General features: G+C 41.3%; 1 protein-coding gene across 1 annotated transcript in view; it reads left to right on the top strand.

The window, feature by feature from the left end:
• thada (THADA armadillo repeat containing) overlaps positions 1-19,743 on the top strand; it is an 81,795-nt gene that overhangs the window by 16,227 nt on the left and 45,825 nt on the right. The window contains exons 23-28 of the mRNA XM_044045962.1: positions 1,774-1,906; positions 4,980-5,102; positions 5,424-5,546; positions 5,909-6,000; positions 12,380-12,469; positions 15,681-15,812. Of these exons, the coding sequence (XP_043901897.1) occupies positions 1,774-1,906; positions 4,980-5,102; positions 5,424-5,546; positions 5,909-6,000; positions 12,380-12,469; positions 15,681-15,812 (693 nt within the window). The remainder of the gene's footprint in view (positions 1-1,773; positions 1,907-4,979; positions 5,103-5,423; positions 5,547-5,908; positions 6,001-12,379; positions 12,470-15,680; positions 15,813-19,743) is intronic.

Here is a 19,743-nt window from a genome sequence, read left to right as displayed (position 1 = left end):
TTCCGCTTACTTATTATATATCTTTCTTTACTTTTTCTCTTCTTCTTTTTTTTTTTTTCACTCTGTGACTGGTTAGCCATGTGCGTTTATATATCTGAAGTTGTTTACGACAGTGGTTCACAACCTTTATTTTCAGACGTACCCCCGCAGCCACACCAGATGAACTCAGCTACCCCTTCAGCCGCCACTCCACCTGTCATGTTCTAAATGTGTTAATCACAACAGGCTTTCACCAGTTTCATGGTATAAAAGATATAATATGTAACATTTCTCCACTAAAACGTATAAAAACCATGAGACCAATGTGACATATTTTGTTACACTAGTGTTCTTACAGTAGCCAAAACACTCTTTAAATCCATAAGAAATACATAGTTCTATTCAAGGTGTTCAATTACAATTATGGCCCCAAAAAATTACAATAACAAAATAATCAAAACAAAACGATTATTACAAAATGGGGGCTTTTATTCTGAAAATTCCGCTTTTAATGCTGTAATGATTGACATTGAAGATTAATATTGTTTACGCTGCTTTGGCAAACGTTGCATGCACACTTCGGACATTCCGAGGAAGTTGAATACTATTTGTCCGTAATTTCTTTCATCAGTTTCAAAATTTTTATTCATTGCTTTCCCCAAACTATTATGCCATTTACCCAATCACTCACTCATCTTCTACTGCTTTATCCTCCACATGAGGGTCACGGGGGGCACTGGTGCCAATCCCAGCTGACATATGGGGCGAGAGGCGGGGTACGCTCTGGACAGGTCGCCAGTTCATCGCAGCGATTCGTGGAGACAAACACTCATTCACTCTCACACCTACGGTCAATTTAGAGCTTCCAATTTGCCTAAACCCCAAAGTCAGTTGCACACGCACAAAACACTCAAACCCACACGACGCGGGCAATACAGTCATTGGCATGCTCCTTATACTTTCCGCTCCTCTAGCACTGTCCTCCACATTGACTGTTTAAATTCATCCTCTCGGCTTCCATGTTTCCTGTGAAGCAGCTGCTTCTTCCACAGGGCGAGTGTGTGGTTTCTTGTGGGGCGTGTGTGTTTGCCAGACCTGCTGCTTCAGATCGTATTCATAGCATTTGTTTAAAAGTGCCTTGAGCACCAGGTGCCCCAGAGAACAGTTAATGTGTCAATGTTTGGGGCAGCAGTTTCCTTTGTAATATTAATCCCTCCAAAGACTGTGGATTTATTCAGTAGAATACATTTCTGGTTGATTGATGTGACTTGATAGGAATCACATTGGATAAAGTTATAAATAATGATTCTCCAGTTTGTTGAAAGCCAACCGACACCATCAACAGTTTTATTATTATTATTATTATTTTTTTTTTTTAAAGATCACATTATGACAATTGTCAACTTGTGTGACACATTTTATTATCTGTATGTTTATCATTTCCTTGAACTGTCTTTGAAATCCATCTGTTTGGCCAAGTGAACAAATGTAAAAGATCATTTGCAGCGACATTGTGCTTTGGTTTGTTTTTGGTGAGAGAAAGGTATTGGATTGAAAATAAAAATAAATTTATGATCTCGAAAAAGCGCACACGGAAATACCCAGTGATGATTATAAAGATTAGAAAGAAAAGCATCTTGCAATGTATAAACATTATATTGATATATATTGAACGATCCACATGTTGATACTGAGGAAAACCAGTGTGATATACTGGATATTATTGAATTTGACGATCACACAAGCAAAGAAATACTTAACTTACTACACTGTCTGTGTTCATGTGTGTGTCAGGAGTGGAAGCGAGGCCCTGCAGCAGCTTCCAGCCTGCTGGCTGTCTGAGGTCCTGGAGGAGGTCAAATCCAGCGATCCATCGTCCAAGCTGTGTGCCACACGTCGCAGCGCTGGAATACCCTTCTATATCCAGGTGCGTGTGGGCATGGGTTTCAAGAAGTATCCGAAGGGTGCTTGTGAAGTTTACTCTTGATGCGAGACTCGCTCTGTTGAGTTCAAGTGTTACTGAGAGGTTGTTGTTTAAATTACAACACTTCAGAGCACAGAGGTTACAGGAATTTTAGTAAAGTGCACATTCCACTGTCTTAGTTTCTGCAGTGTGTGTGTGTGTGTGTGTGTGTGTGCTGGGGTGATGGTCACATTGGTTCACGCACTGTTCATTATTCTAACCCTCTCCGGACACAGTGATCCTTTGTCATTGTTTAGAACCACTCGTTCCCTTTCTGTCCATCATCGCAGGCACAAGTGTGACTAAACAGGATGTTTATTTTTTTTTATTGTATTGTATTGTTGCATGTCAAAATGCTCCGTTTTTCTTTTTTAAGTCACTGACTGAAGCACTCGTGGTGGAAGATCGCCAAATTTCTTAATCCAGCTCTGCTTTTTTCTCACTGACACACCCACACAGGTTTGCATAGCTATTCCTCTTAGGACAATGACTACATTGACTTTCATTCATTTGGAACCAAAGCGTTATCCTTAACCATAAACAGTTAATGCTTCACCTTAAACTAACCACAATTCACATCTTAGTTCCTCAGAAATTAGTTTCTGTGTTATTAGGACCAGGGTTGGGTCTCCATGAGGACCAAAGGTCCTAAAGAGGTAACAAATACAAGTATGCACACACACACACTGTCCTTTTGTTGACCCCTCTTAGTAGTCACCAGTCCCACACACACCTTTAACAGTGTGTTGTAATCTCTCACTGACTCAACACTTGACTGACTCAGGCTGTTATTCAGCCACAGCTTTCCTTCCCACTTCCTCTGATTACTGATATTAAAACTAGACACGACAGGGTTCGTGTTTTATAGTGGCAGTAATTTTGGAGCGGGCTCGCCCTTTGTTGTGGTTATGGTTAGGAGGCGCTTGGCTCTGCCGCTGATATGACTGATGCTGTTTGTATGCCAGGCATGTGCTGTCATACAAAGAGCTGAATTCTTTGAACTGGATTTAGCCAGATGCAATTCTTTTAAGTTGATGCTCATACAAATATAAACTCATGTGTGACCATTTATTTATTTATTTATTTTTTAGGTTTAATGGTAATTATCTACATGGCAAAGTTGTATAGTTGGCAGAATTTACTGTTTTAATTAAAAGACCAGAGGGCGGAAGTCATATATAAAAGGAGTAGTATCACGGTAAATTGATAGAATACAAACACGGATGTCATAAGATGATGAGGAAGAGAGACGGAGAAAGATAAAGGAGAAAGAGGAACATGCCGACAAAGCAGAGGAAGTCTGAGGTGAAGCACGAGTCCACACTTTGGCAGACGTTTGAGTTTGCATTCCTGCACACATAGAAGATGGAGTCACATCAGAGATGGCTGGCTCCTATGCTCACCCATACTGGTCTGGATCAACATAGGAAAGACTTCACAGGAACCAGGCTAGCCCTCCTCTCTCTCTTTCCTACCTTCAAACCCCCTCCCCAAAAATGTTTATAGGAGCCAGACTGTGCCACCTCCTCCTCTTCCTTTCCTCCCATCCTCCATCTCCCTATCCCTCCCAGGCCCGACATTTAACCATAACTCTGGCCAGACACACAGCTGGCTCCCATCAGCTCCCACACTAAGATAACTCCTCTCTCACACAGCAGCCAAGTGCTGTGACCTCCTTACTCCCACATTCCCAAATCCCACTCCTGGTGCATACAAATGATGTCATTCAGTGAAGCTATTGGTGTAGAAGAACTTATGTAATGGCTGTTGCTTAATATCACAGGATATGATTGTGTGCGGTGGTGCTTTCAATTGAGAACAAAGAAATATGAAGTAATTTAAAAGTTGATTTCATGTGGCCTATAATGAAGATCAGTTGCACAAACTATCCATCGATCCATCCACGTTGGGGCTCAGTGGTAGAATATGTTGTCTTGCATTTGGAAAGTCGGGTTTAATGCTGCTAGTCCAAATGCCAACGTGTCCCTGGGCTCACAAACAACATATTGATCATCATATAGGAAATTGTCATTATATCACATCAGTAATATTCATCTCATTACTTGTTGGAAGATGTATTAAGAAAAAAAAGTATTAACAAGATCAAAAAGTGGTGAAAATCCGGAGTGATGGGAATCTACAGGTAACCAAATCTGCTTGTGTTGTGATCACTTCATAATATCTTGTTTATTTTACATGCTTTTATTGGGATGTGTAAATGTCTGCAGAGAAGGATGAGGAAAGTTAACGATGTCGGGATTCAGCAGGTGTGAGAAGCAGACATAAAGTGTCGGTCAGGTTCCCTGATTTATCATCGCTCGATCTCTGTGGATTTTAAGTGCTGAGTCACATTATGCCTGGAGCTGTATTCAATACAGTTGCTCCGGGAGGGTAAATTGTGACCATATTTCACACTTTGTCAGATTCTGAATAGATGACACGAGGAGCAGCATGGGATCATGAGCATCAGCTCACTTTCTGATTAAGTGAGCGATCCTCAGCATTTTTTTTTTCGAAAGATTTGTTTGAAAGTTGCATATGTCAGCTTTTTTTTTAAAAGTGTGACCCTGACCGACTGACTCCCACCCTCCCTCACGCTCTCTCTGCTCACTACTGAGACCATGATTAGACACCTCACTACAACTGGTGAGGCTCTGCTCCACTGAGCAGCTCGTCACTGCCTTACCTAAGTAAAAGCACACTGCATCTCTGCGTGCTGGCAAGTAAATATTTGCGGGACCAATGGACGTGTGGCTTCCTACCGAAGAGTCCTGGCATTCTTTTCAGTGCGGAGAAGATTTAGATTTAGATCATTAAAAGTGTATTGTCATGATACAGAGGCAATGGCAGTGGATGCCATCATTAAAAGGTGACTGAAATGAATGAAAGAGTTGATGCTTTCAGTATAAATACAGATTTCTATATTGAAGTACAATACAAAAAAAACCCCAGTTGCCTTTACTTTTTAGATGTTTTAATGCAGAAATGTTACATACTATATCTTTAATGTTGTGTTTTTATTTGTCCATCTCTGCAGGCTCTGCTCTCCTCTGAGCCAAAGTCGTCCAGCTGCAGTCTGCTGAAGATGTCCATGAGAGAGCTCATCACACTGGCCATGCCGTCTGCCGACAGGAACACCGAGAGCTCTACTGTCCCTCAGGTATGGTCATTCAAGTAGTCTGAGCTCACGTGGCACAGGTGAGGGTCAGTCAGTAGTTGCAGTTATAGTGGGGGGTTTGATCAATACTGCATTAAGAATCCACATCACACCCAATAAACACAGAGGAGACAGTCCATCTCTAGAAGACTCATGAATAGCAACCGCACTGTGCTTTAGTACCTCATCGAATAGCTGTACACAATAATAATCTCGGGGTCATGTCAACCGTTTCCACATTTTGAGTCTGATTTCTTCAATGTGAATTGAAATGTGATCTGTTGTTGATATGATGCGGGCATTGGTTTGTTTCTCCCGCCACAGGTCCACGCTCTAAACATCCTCAGGGCTTTGTACAGGGACACTCGCCTGGGTGAAAACATCATCCCCTTCGTCTCGGATGGGATGCAGGCCGCGGTGCTGGGCTTCACCTCTCCTGTCTGGGCAGTGAGTTTCTCTCCATCCTCTGTCTTTTTCCTCCAACACCTACCTACCAGGCTTTACTGATAGTCTCTGTTTCCACTCTACAAAGTAACACAGTATACTGTCATTGAGCAGCATCCTGTTCTATCTTATTAAGTGATCATAGAGCTGAATGAACACATTTATAAGTCTGTTGCTGTTGTCTGGATTGCAGTTTTTTTTTTAGCTCAGTGTAGCTCATTAATTGATCGCAGGTCCGACGCAGAGAATTGCTTCATAACTGCATGAGTCATGCTTTTTGCGGTGATGCTGTTTGCAATCTTAAAAAGACACTTCTCTCTTCTCATCCTTTCCTCTCTTTTATTCCCATTTGTTTTCTGTTCCAGGTGAGGAACTCGTCCACTCTTCTCTTCAGCACCCTGATCACGAGGATCTTTGGAGTGAAGAAAGGGAAGGACGAGCACTCAAAGAAGAACAGGTCTGCTGCCTCGCCTCCTCTCACACTGCTCTACCAGTTTAGAGTTTACTATAATTTCGGTGCTGAATTACAAGGGACATCATTCTCATTATTTCCTGTTGTACTCCACTTGCTTTAACCACTTTTAAAGTATGCAGGTTCGTTTGAGATAAAATGTGAAATGTTTTTTTCTTTTTTTAGGACATAACAATTAAAAATAAACCAAACATTAGATAGAAAAAGAGTGTAAAACTATAAAGGTTAAGTAAAATAATGTCTATGAGCAGTAATTATCTTACAGCACAGAGGGGCGCTGTTGTGACAGCACCTTGCCTAAAAAGTTTCACTCACTCTCGGCCTCTTCTGGTTTTTGCTTCAGAAATGCAGGTCTGAACTAACCAGCAAGAGGGAATTTACACAATAAACAAAAGGGGATAATAAAATGGAATGATGAAATATAAATTAAAACACATAATTACTCTATAAAGCACTGGCGTACCGAACGTGCGGGTTGTAGTTGAGACGGTACAATACATTGTTGTATCGGCATCTGTTGCAGATGTTGGCCACCAAACACGTCCTGTAATTACAAACAGAGAGTTCAATGGAAAAAGCTACACATTGGGTGTAATGAGGGCAGGAAATATTTGCTGATAATACATCTATGAACCGTGTTGTCTGCAGGATAAAAGGACGTTGTCACACGATTTTAAACGCCGCTCGCACCATAAACCGCGGGGAGTCAAATAGGGTGTGCTTAAACCCAAGGCGATGATGTTTACGTTGATGAATTAAACCTGAATTAATTACCTCAGAGATTAAAAGTTTGTAACAACAGGTTTTAGCCGAGTGCCCTGTTTTGACAATATGGTGGAACTACGTGTCTTGACAAAACATCATTGATGTGGTGTAACTGATATGCCTCCTGGTTGCTATTTAAATAAGATTGTTCTAAGGTGTGTATAAACCACTTCCGTAATTTCAATTGCTTGTTTCATGAGGTAAGCCAGAACAAGACAAAGTCGTAAATGGGACTCACCACGCAGTGACCACACAGCTTTTTATTGAAGGAAAAAAACAGCTGCCTGGGGATTTCACAATAAATAGCAACGGTGATGATATTCTTACAAATGTTCAGGGTCAAATCCGTAGAGCCAGAAGCACCTGCATACGCAAAAATGTGCAGTCCGTTGTGCCAGTGATAATTTAGCTGCACAAACAGCGGACAGCGGACATGTATGAGCTGTGTATGTGATGAAGTGGTTCAAGGAGGTTTAACTTTCTTTATTTTAGTTGAAAGGTTAGCTGTTGTTAATCCTGCTCTGCTGCCAAGGTTGCTTTGAAAAAACAGAAGATCATTTCTGAGGCTTAAATTATGACAAGAGTGTGGAAAAACCTTGGAAAATAGAATAGTAGCAGGTGAAGGGATCTTTTCCACATATATATTTTATGATTTGTTAACTCCACCTAATTTGACAACTTGGAGGCAGGTGAGGTGGAGTTAAGCACTCAGGATGCTTCACGTTTTATGTGATTACACATTAAATAAAGAGTCATTTAATACCATAATGTCAGCAAACTTTTCCCACTTTTGAACAAAAACGGTTTGTCTAGACACCAAAAAGAAATGCCTTCCCAACTGCAGAGACACATTTTACTTCAGCCAGTGAGATGGGGAGAGGAAAAACTAGACAGACAACCTGGAAGACTTGGCTCTTTAATAACCACGTGTCACTGTGTAATGGTGTAAATGATAACAGCAGCAATCACAGTAGCACCTATTAACAACAATAATAATAGTAGCGATGATGATGCTAATAGTTTTTTCTTATTGGATCATCTGTTGATTCTTCTCTTGATTCATCTCTTTGCTGTTTCGTTCATAAAACGTCCGAAAAGTGGTGGAAAATATCGCTCAAAACTCAAAATGTGAAAATGTATGTGAGAAATCAGCAGGGAATGGTTCAGATAAGAGTCCTGGTCCCCTGCATGCTCAAGCCAGGCTCCACTCCTTCTTCTTCACTGGTGTCTTATGGAAGTTGACATCCATAACGTTGCATTCCTACCTCCTTTATAAACTGAGCAGTTTATTTCTGTTTGCATTCAAGAGCATTCAATGATGCTGACTTGAGGAAAGTCTTAAGTCTAATCTTAAATCTAAGTCCAGTGTTTACATCATCATGGTGGTGGTATGTGAAGCTTAAAATCCTGAGTACACTGACAATAAAACATTTTATTATCCTTCACATTTGGGCTTAATTACATTGAGGCATTCATACCGGTTTGATGTGTTAGATCTATTTATATTAACAAATGCCAAGTGTCACGTTTTATAGCTTTAAAGGAAAAATCCAACTTTCCACTTTTTAATGCCATCTCTGACACAAATAAGCCTTGTGCTCCTGCCTTCAGCTTTGTGCTAAATGTAAACTGTAAAGGTAAACAACATAGTGGTCATTATGCCTCTTGCCAAATATCAGCATGTTAGCATTGTCCCTATGAGCAGTTCTATATTGAGTGACCATGGCAGAGTTTCGCAATGTTCTGGGCCGCTCTCCAGGAAGTTCAGTCTGGCTCCTTTTTACCGTTTTCCGATTGGTTATGTCTCCGAATGCAACTGAAAAGACTTCACCGAACCAAGGCTGCTCCTGTTTATCTGGTCTCTGGTCTTATCTGGTTTTCACTTGTGTTTTCAGTCTGCTGTCCCTCCCATGGTGCACTTGTGTTATCTCCCCTCTCCCTCACGTCTGCCGCTTTCTTTTCTCTCATTAGTGTGATGTTGTTTTTGTATAATCATTAGGACTGTAATAGTTATTCATCAATTACTAAATGAATCGCCAGTTGAGTGTTCTTTAAATAATGAACACAAAGTCCTAAGTATTTTCTTGTTTCTTTGCTCCACGTAACAAAGAAATCAATACAACGGAATGCATTTGGTTCGTGGACAAAACGTCACATTTATAAGGTTTTTTTTCAACATCTTCTGATATTTTATGGACCAAATAAGAAATAAAATACACAACAGATGAATCGATTAAGAAAATCATTTTAGTTGCAGCCCTCATAACCATGTGGTAGAATTAGTGACATCGGAGGAATACAATGAGATTGTATACGTCTACTACCAACATTTGTCTGTACATGTTGTGCTTTACAAGTCAATAGTAACAGTATAATCTTTCAGTTATTATCATGCCGGTAATCAATAATTGGCACAGAACTGCGTGCATGTTTGTGAGAAAGCTGCAACTCATTTATAGTTGTGTGTGTGTGTGTGTTAGAGTTTGTCTTTCGCACACGCCTGGTCCTTGTTATTGCCACACTTTTATTGCTTTGTGATCTCTGGCAGCAGAAAATGCACTGTGACAGTTTGTCCACGCAACATTATTAAACTGTGTGTCACGGTCTCGACGTGTACCGGCCCTTACTGTGTGTGTGTGTGTGTGTCGAGCTTGTTGCCGTCTGTGGGAATCTCAGTATTGTGCAGTAACGGGGATCCAGACGTGTTGTTTGCTTGAAGGTCCTCAGTCTTCAACTCTGTTTATCCATACACTGATGCTGAGGCAACACTGCTGCCGAGAGAAAGTTTAAACATTGTTGACGCTGTGAAGATCTCTGCTCTGTCTGCATTCCACCCGGCGTCTCCAGCTTCATCCTAATACTGCGTCAACGTTTCATTTTACACCTCATCTTCTCTTTTTTTTCACACACAGGTCTCAAATGAACGTTGCTGACGTGGTTTTGAGCCCTTAAGTAAACAGTTGTCTTTGAAGAGAGAGACAGAGAGACATTGACTTTTGCTTAATCATGTGTATAAAGTCTATGAATGTCCAGTATCCAAATCCTGCTACATAAATATTATTGACAAAACATGAAAACACCAATTTTAGTGAACATGACTGTCGTCAAAGAGGGGAGAGGAACATCTGCAACTTATCTAAACTGTTAAACTGAGTTCACTCTTCCGTTTAGTCTTATTGGACTAATTTAATTGTAACGCCAACACAAAGCGACGGGCTTCTCATTTCTGGCAGAGACAGTGTGTTTAAATAATGTTGGTTGTTTTGTTGCATGCAAACTGTAGTTTGACTTTTTTTGACGTGATGTCCTTTGGAAAAAGTAAACATCTTATTCCAATGTTGTTCAACACGATCTAAAATGTAATAATCCTACAACCAATGAGGATGTGACAGTTGAAAGGGAGATTACAGTGTCCTCATTGTGTCGTTGTGTACCCGTAACTGGAAGATTACTCCGATATCAGTGTTGAAATATTTGAATGTAATGTTTATTTTGGTGTAGCTGGTCAATACTTGATATAGTTAATCTCCTCTGCTGTGTGTGTCATGTCACTACATTCATGATTCATGATAGAAAGCCGCGCTACAAGAATAACATTCCAGGTTTTGGAAAAAAAAAGTCCCTTTTGGGGCTTTATTTTCTCTCACAAATCGCAGCAGACGCGCCGTTGCGTCCGCAGCTGTCATTCTCTGCGCTGCTGATATTGTTAACCGCATCTGACCGCTTCTCGTTTGAGTTGAATGTGAAACGAGGACACTTGTCCTGTTGTTGTGCCGCCATCATTTGTCTGGAAGCGCTTGCATCTTCAGTAGACACAGCTGTGGTTTTATAAAGAATGATTAGAGGTTTGGCCTCAGCTCCGCACTGGCGTTTTTTCGGTTGTCATAACTTCACTGCATCTTGCTAATGAATGTTTTTCTAAAGGTCACGCAACCCATCTGTGAGTGGAACTACCCGGATTTATAGTTTACAAGTGTGATTAGTCCTCTTCACCCTCACCCACCACCTCACTCTGTCAACTCTTTTTGCCCTCGTTATCTGCTCTGGCACAACCTCTGACTTTTGCCCTTCAGGCAGCTCATCAGACGGAGAGCCTCGCGCTGGAGAACGCAGAGGAGGAGCGTGGTGAACACGTACTGTTGTGTAATGCACAGTCTCACGTTTGCACATATGCACTCACTGTGACATTATAGTTGTTTCCATACACACACACACACACGTTTGTGCAGCCCATGTCAAGAGAGGGGCTCCGAGACCTGCACGTGAATCTCTTGCCTACCATGAGTTAGCGCCTGCTGCTAACTTGAACCAGATCCAAGTGTTTGTGTGTGTACGTATGCGCTCGTCCAGATTTAGTGGCAGTCGTGACTGCAGCAGTTTGCCATCTCTCCAGTCTTGTGATCATGTGCTTGGCTGACCAAACCTCTTCCCTTTAGGAGCAACTTGATTTAGACTGGCAGAGTTTAAATAAAAACTTTATTGGCCTTGAGGCTGAATGGCGGTTGCATCAGCAAGACCGCCAGTGTTAAATATAACGTTTGCCGTTTCACTGATAGCTGTGTATGTGTCTGAGTGGATGCGTGCGCACAAACACACGGCGGAGGCACATGTGCATACCACACTCATGCGATTGTTGTGTTTGAGCAGTAAGAGGGGAAACAAATCCAAAGGCTCGTTTGATATAAGATTGTCCTTATCGGTATATTACAACGTCTGACTGAGACATTTCTCTTGTGTCCGTGTCCCGTCATCTGTTGTTTGGAGGTACAGACAGATGTTTTATGGAACGTGTTCAAAATAATCACGTAATTGCTGCCACTGTTCCTCTAAATGACATTAGCCTTAATTTACTGCTGTTTTATTTCTTTTCACGGTTGAGTCAGCAGATACGTTGTGCTGGACTACTTTACATTGTTTTTCTTTTCTTTTTAATGTCCTTGTAATGTCTTTACCTATTTTTCTCTTTTGCGCTCTGTGATTTTTTGGTTCTGGATTGTCTTTTCACTTTATCCATTGTTTTCAGTGTCTGTGCAGCACCTCAAATCTACCTCAGTTTATTCAAATAGGGACGCAGCGAATGGTTATTTTCATAATGGATTAAACTGTTGATTATTTTCTTGATGAATCATTTAGTTGCTTGGGCCATAAAATGTTAGAAAATGTTGATTGGTGTTTCCCAAACCTGGAAATGATGAACCAAACTTATTCAGTTTAAATGATTTCTTTGTGATATGGAACAAAGAAGAACTTGTAGTAGTAATAGTCAGTTCGTCATTGCAGCCCTAGACTGAAATGAGCATTAAACTGCAGTGTCTTTATCACGAGTTTGCACAGGAGACAATCTGCCATATTGTGAATCGCATTCTGTTCGCCGTTCTTGGTTTGGCTCGTGTTGATCAGGTCGTTTCAGATCTGATCAGAACTGTGCCTCTCTAATCCGGATGCTGTTGTTCAGTGAGCCCAAAAACAACAACTCCTCGTTTCATGTCGGCTTTTGCAGGAATCGGTATAAAAATCTGCAGAGAGCTAGTTTCAGCTCAGAGCGCCTTTATTTGTACACATGCCTGTTGACATTTGGATCCTCTTCTCTTCCCTGCAGGATGACGGGCAGAGAGTTTTTCACCCGTTTTCCTGCTCTCTATCCGTTCCTTCTGAACCAGCTGGAGGAGGCTGCTGCCACAGTGGAAAGGTGAGGTGGTTCTCCCCTAATCTACACTCCACATTCAGGCCTTGCCATGGCTTTTCACACTTTGTTGATCCCATTAGGGGTTTAATTTCACCCACGTTTAAGCCATTTAAGGCAGCTTATTTGTTCTGTTAAACTGATTGAGCAGTGGAGCTTTTTTGCTGCTGGGTTTTTGAATAAATTTACCGCAGCATTAAAAATTGGGAGACAAACTGTGAACCCGAGTCTCACTAATAATGAAGTAGCATTGCCCTGGACTGAGTTCTTGTGTACACCTTTTTGCCAAAAATGAGCTTTCACAGTTGACAGACTGTTTATTCAAAGCACACGGTTTTACAGCCCTGTAAAGAACATGTCTTTTGAGATTTAGTTTTGTTTTTTTTTCCAGTGGGGAGTTGAGTCCACTGAGGGTCATTGGCCATATCTTTCACTGTTCAACCCAAACTCCCTTTTTTAAAAGCATCAACGTCATCCAACAGCTCCTCAGGCGGCCTTATCTTAATGTGCTTCGAATTAATTAAATGCTTTTTCGGACTGCCTCCGTCACAATTCCCCCTCACTCCCTTCAAGCCTTGTTAAAACATTCGTACATTTCCCACGGAACCAGATCTCTGCTCTCTGAATTCCCACATGGTCTCAGTGCATCTCGCCACCCAAACACACCAGCCATGCTATACTGTGGCAGTGCACAGCAGGACAGGAGGTAGAAGAGCTGCTGTTAGTGGTTTGAAGCAGCCTTGTGGAAGTGGCAGTACAAGTGCATTCTCAAAATAGGTCGCATAATAAATGAAAGATTATAGAAATGAGATTTTGAGATGTTGAGGTTGTAATTAAGAGTTTTAGCATGTACATATTATACATGGATGCAATCCATCTGCTCGGCACAGCGGCTCTCCCCGAAAATTCTCATGAATCGTGATCATAACAATTGTTTATGCAGTAATACAAGTATTTTAGTCTATTTTATTATTATTGAAATTTGAATTTGTGTCTATATTTACATTTGTTTGTATAAAACCCCCCCCCCAATGTTATGTCTGTCTTATCTCCTGCGGCCCCCTCTTCCAAAGAAAACAGTTTTCATGTCATGCCCTGAGTTCTTTTGTCTAATTTCCAAAACAGAACGGATGATTTGTTTGTCTGAGAGTGAACGAAATGGTTCGCAGAGGGTTTCCTTTTTCTTTAAGAGCCTTTTCTGTGTCCCTGCTACTGTCCCTCTCGTTGCTTTCTTGTTGAAAAATGAAACCCCTTAAGGTCAGTGTACTGTCACTGCACTCTCAGTAAAAGATGTTAAACCAAAATAAATCGCAGATGATGGATGGAGTTTAGAGAGAGAGAGAGAGAGGGCACGCAGCATTGAATTTAAGAGCGGCATTAAAAGCCACCGAGTCTCTTTTTCATCCTGTCAAGTGTTTGAGCCTCCAGCTGTATCCCAACATGACTTAATATGTTTGCAATTTTCCCTCTATCTGCCTCCCTCCTATATCTCTTGACATCACATCCTGTCTCACTGGGCTTGACTGAACTGTGACACTAAACGCATTAGACTGGTCACTAATTGGGCCGCTATTACAGTGACCATCTCGCCGATCTGCAGCGCAACAGTCCCGGCGGACGCTCCAGCGCTGAGTGAATTAATGAAAAGCACAAGTTGTTTTTCGCAGGGGGGTCTGTTGTTGTTCTGTTCTATGAGATCCTCATGACTAATGACGGTGGCCCAAAGGACATTCCGCTCTCCTGACATATACGCTCACAGAAGCAGATCTTACAAGCTCCCAAACCTACAATAAAACTTAGCTACATTGTAAACATTGTTTTCCTATCATGTTCCTGTATTTAAACCCGGCACACTGCTGTACTGGCACAGGTAAAGCTTAAGTAGTTTTATAACCTTTTGAGATGTGGTCCTTTAGTCACAGAGACACTGCAAAACTCTATTCCTGTATTAGGTATCTGATCTTCATCCATTTAATCTTTGACCTTAATCTACTTTGTGTTTCTAGCTCATGTCTGTTTTCCTCTCTCTCTCTCTCCCTGTCTTCATTTTCCTCCCTCGCTCGCTCACTGTGAGCCTGTCAGAGTGAAAATGTGAAACCGCTGGCACAGGCGGACAGTTTCCATTCTGAGTCACTTGGTGATGATGATATTTGGATGGAGGGAAAAAGGGAGGTGAAAAGCTCAGCTCAAGGACGGATAAGGAGATGACTGTGCTGGGTGTGGGGGTGGTTTTTCATATGCTGCGTTCAAAAAAGCCAGACAAATTAAGGCCCGTTATATTTTGCGTTGGCATTTTGATTGTATGTGGTTTTCATAGTTCTGTTTGAGCTTGACAACGGGCTCCACATAAGTGCGCTCACCGCTATATATCGCTCGTGCTCTCTGTTGTAGTTGCGGCATATCAAGTTAAATAATAAAGTAAGACACTTTGAATTCATTTACCCCTAAAAGGAAACATTCTTTTAATGCAAATCCATACAAAAAATGGGCTATAAAATCAACAATGGCTATTTTGCTTATCACATTCTTGACAGAAGCTTAGTATTTTTAATCATTTATTTTAGTCTTAATCATCACAAGCACCCATTTCTCTTCACCGTTGACTACACTCATAGAGCAGTGATCAACAAATAAAGGCCTGTGAACCAAATCCAGCCCTCCAGCATCTCCTAATAGTCAAACATTTGCGTTCCAAACACAAATGCATCATTTTATTCAAGAATAAATCATTCAGTCTTTTTAGTTCTGAGTAAATTGTTGTAGCTCTCACTTAGGGCTGGTCGACGATCATTTAAAAAAAAAAATTATATTGATAGTTATTGTGCTTAAATGATATTTAGATGATTAGAAAATTAATTCTTGAAATGCTGAACAAAAATTGCCTCTTAATTGAATCTGCTACAAAAATGAATGGGTTCTTTCACTTTCAAGACAAAAACATCATGTCGTCAGTGGAGCTAATACAACTGAAATTCGGTTCACGTTGAAAGAGTCTCAAGAGACTTTTGTATCACTCAGCATCACGTGCAGTGTCTCTGTTACTGGCAATAATTACTAAACTGGCAATAGATTGATACGTGTTTTGATTGGTGTCCAGAAACAGCCACAGTTAAACCTCTATATCTCTACTCCTTTACATTTTAGTGGTCAATGACGTGAGTTTGTCAACTGCACAGTTGTTTTTAATGAAAGGAACGGCTTTTGTTTGTGTGTTCAGTGACAGTGGTCAGGTGAAGCTACACCCCAGTCTGTTCTTGCTGCTGCTGGTGCTCAGTCGACTCTACCCTTCTCCCATGGACGGATCATCTTCTCCTCTGGGCCTCGCACCTTTCATGCCCTTCATCATTAGGTTGGTGTCAGTGCTACACACACACTCACACTCACAAGTATACGCACATTTATGTACACAATAGATAGTCCAAATACAGAATAAAACAATCACCAGAGATGGGAATAAATCACACATTGTTCAAGTCTTAAGTCTTAACCTTCAAGTTTCATTCAAGCAAGTCAAGTCGTATTAATGTGAGAAGATGAAAATGATTTCCCAGATATTCCACATTTAAAACTGCTATACAAATACTGCTGGCATTGTGTCTGTAACTGTATCACTCATGGTCCCATACAAATGACTTGTTTCTAAAAAAAAAAGATATAAAATTAACATCAATAAATGAATATGAATAGAACTACATAGCCTAAAATATATAGAATACTGACATTATGACTACGTTAAACTATGGAAATGCATTTCAAATATCAAACCCAGCGAAACAAGACTTCCTGTCTTACTGTCCTTTGTGTCGGATGAAACTTCATGTAGGGGTGTGGGTGCCGCTCGCCTTCCAGGTTTGTATGCAAGGCCCCAAAAGCAGACACCCAACGTTTTACACGTTTCAAAAAACAAATTGTGACTGTAACTCCTCCAGGACTCAAATTTGTGACTTTCGTCAGACTCCAGTCAAGTCACGTGATTTGAGTCCCTCACATCTTGTACGATTGCATTTGTGTCTTTTAAGAACAATGGCCATTGAGAGCCATATACTCAACTGACCAGCGGTGCAGCTTTGTCCGCCTGTCCTTCTGTCCTGTCCATCTGTTTTTACGATTGGCCTCGCTGTCACGGTTACAGTCAAAAACATAAAGGGCTTTGCTATCAAATGTAAGAGGGTCACACACCTGCTCTCACGTCCACGATAAACCTCTCCAACATTCCTTTAAACCACAACCCCTTTCTAAGAATAGTGCACTTCACAATCGCTGAGACAAAACACCTACAGCCTCAACAATGTGTGCGCTCCTGTGTATTGTTTGCACAGGTGCTCCTACGGTACGTCTTTCATAGAAACCCGTGTCGTAGAAAATCTCTAAAATCACAATTCTGTTAATGCGGCGTATTCTGACGAATGACCAGATCTGTGCGTCAGTGTGTGCATCTTCGTTTGCACACACTTCATTTGAGACAAAATCCACTGCTCGTGCGGTCTCATGTCGTAGTAGTTGGTGATATTGTGACTGCTTTTGTCTGAATACACTCAGTGTTTACTGTGGCGGAGGCCTCACAGGCCACTGGGAAAGTGTGGTTACGCTCTTCATCTTTCACATTCCTCAGATAGAGAAATCTACAAATATTATTGGAACATGTTCATCTCTGTGAACGCTGCACCTGCAAATAGAGCTGGAGCTTGTGCGTCCTGCACACACGGGTTTGTGTAACTGCTCTCGTGAGGACCTTCACTGCCTGACTACATTTGTCTCGGTGAGATTTGATGAACGCACTTTGTGTGTGTGTGTGAGACAGAATGAAGTTGTAAGAGGAGATTGGGGGATCTGAGACGATGACCTTGAGGTTGGAATGCTTTATTGACAGTTTAGATAACTTGTGTGTGTTCGTCCAACTGTGTGTCTATGACGTTGTGTTTTTGCAAATAAATGTTGGTAGTGTTTGTAAATGTTGGTTGGACACGTAGTATTGTTATCCTCCTTATGAATAAGTGGTTTGTTGGTGTCTATCCGCTTCTACCACTCAGAGCCAAGTGTCAGTGTTAGAGTTGTTTATTAGCTCCTATAGAACTCCCAACGTCATGTGACCCAGTTTGTTTATACCGCCATGATGGCGGGAAAAGCTTTTGCAAAAATAAACAGTTCTGCCAGTTCTGGTTTCAAGACTTTGCTACAAACTTTGAATCCATAGAGGTATGACCCTATATCGTAGAACTTCACTCAATATATTTGACCCAAACGCTGCTGCATCTTTCCTGGGTATATAAACACCTGGACATTATTCCGGTCTTCAACAACTTCTCTACAGCGGAACTAAATGGGATTCTTCCACATGGTTCTGTAGTGGTTAGCACTCTTGCCCTTGCAGCAAGAAGACCTGGTCTGAACCAAGGCCTTTCTGCATGGAGTTTGCATGGTCTCCCCATGTGAGCATAGGTTTTTTCCAGGTTCTCTGATTTCCTCCCACACTCCAAAAACATGCAGATTTGGAGGATTAGGCAAATTGGACCCTCACCATAGTTAGAGTGAATTGTTGTTTGTCTCTGTGTGGCCCAGTGATGAACTGGTGGTGGTGGTTATTAGTTTCCTTTCTATCATCTCAAACCAGTTTGGTAATGTTCCTCTACAGCAGGTCGTCTTGTAGCAACTTGGAGTTGTTGCCATGTGGTTGGTATGTATGTTAGCAAGCAGTTGAACAGGTGTCAGATTTACCCGGCTAATATTTTAACGGATCACTAGTTAGTTTAGAAATTTAAAGGTTATTCCTAAAGTCTGTTCCTGGTGCAATGAAGAGTTGAGGTGTGACTGTCTGCCTGAGTATCTATGCAAAGCACACATCCACCCAAATGAAGCCCACAAGTTGGAGATGTTAAATATAGTCCAGCCCCGACTTCTTTGGCTCCAGCCGTGTTTCTCGACACTACCCCAACCCCCCAAACCCATCTTCACCAAGCGTGTGCGGACGTGTCGGATGATCTGAGCCACCTCCTCCTCTGTAGACTGGAAGAAGCATCCTGCCTAATAATTCTTCCCTTACTCCACACAGCATTTTATCCTCATACCATTTCTCTCCCACTTGCATTCCTTTGCTGCCTGACCTCTGCCTGCGTCACACCTACACAGGTAGGTGACACCGACACGGGAAGAGAATGACAAAGGCAGAAGGGGAGGATGATGATGAGCAGATACGTTTATTCTAATACATTATGGCCGCTTTATTTCAGTCTTCCACATCTTTATATCTGATGATCAGTTGGTCTTCTCTCTACTAGTTTTTGTCTTTCCCATTCCCTTTATTCCGCTCTCTTTCTGCCATAGTGCTTTAGTCTCAGAGTGCTGGTATTGTGATTTATGTACCTTGATATCCAGTCCAGGCATCTCTCCTCACCCTCCCTGTCTTACTCCTTTCCTTTCCCGTCCTCACTGTCACATATCTCATTTCTTTTGAAAGGGCATGGTATTGCCCATAAACTAAAGTGAGGCTTTAAGAGACACCACTTTCATTTCCTTCCCAAAAGAGATACTGGACGCCTTCACCGTGTATATGTTAAAATCAAAAGAAGGACAAAGTGCGAAGAAAATTGTAAGTTGTTTACAATTCGTCATTGTCCTTGTTGCCTTTAAAAAAAAAAAAAAAAAGCTTAGCAGCTTAGCAAAGCAAAGGAGTAAAGCAGATGGTGAGTGTGAGGAGAGAAGCCTGGAGTGGATATCACAGGGCATAAATCACTGCTCAGACACTCTGAGGCTGCTGGGATCGCAAAGAAAAATCTCAGCAATGTGAACCTGTCAACATTGGCTGAAGCCTGCCAGTCACAAAAAAAGAAATGGTTTGTTCCACGTTCGAATTTCAAAATGTCAACTGATACTGTGTGGCTGTGGCCCGTCATTATTTAAACGACTAACAGAGGTTACATTTGCTGATAAAATAATAATAAAAAAAAGTTGTATGCAAGTTTAGTTAAATTAAATTTGTGTTTGTATAGAGGACTATACATAACATAACATACATTATCTCGAGGCACTTTACATGGTAAGTTCAAGACTTAACAATTAGTATAATTCATTTATAGATTATATGACTGAGTATGTGGATGATTGGATGTCATACATATACGTAATTTAGTGCACATCCTACAATTACTATGAAACTGTTCGGTTTAAGTATGTGTACATGTAATATTTAGTTCAGGGTATGAGTCTACTTTCACTTTACTTTTGTAAAACAAAGTCTAAAACCAGCTTTCTTTTGCTGTAGTAGACACAATCGTACAACTGTC

The sequence above is a fragment of the Solea senegalensis genome, linkage group LG15 (genome assembly GCF_019176455.1).
Source record: "Solea senegalensis isolate Sse05_10M linkage group LG15, IFAPA_SoseM_1, whole genome shotgun sequence".
In the NCBI taxonomy this organism is placed as follows: Eukaryota; Metazoa; Chordata; class Actinopteri; order Pleuronectiformes; family Soleidae; genus Solea; species Solea senegalensis.
The sequence above is the reverse complement of the archived record's forward strand: the minus strand, read 5'-3'. Positions and strand labels throughout refer to the sequence as shown.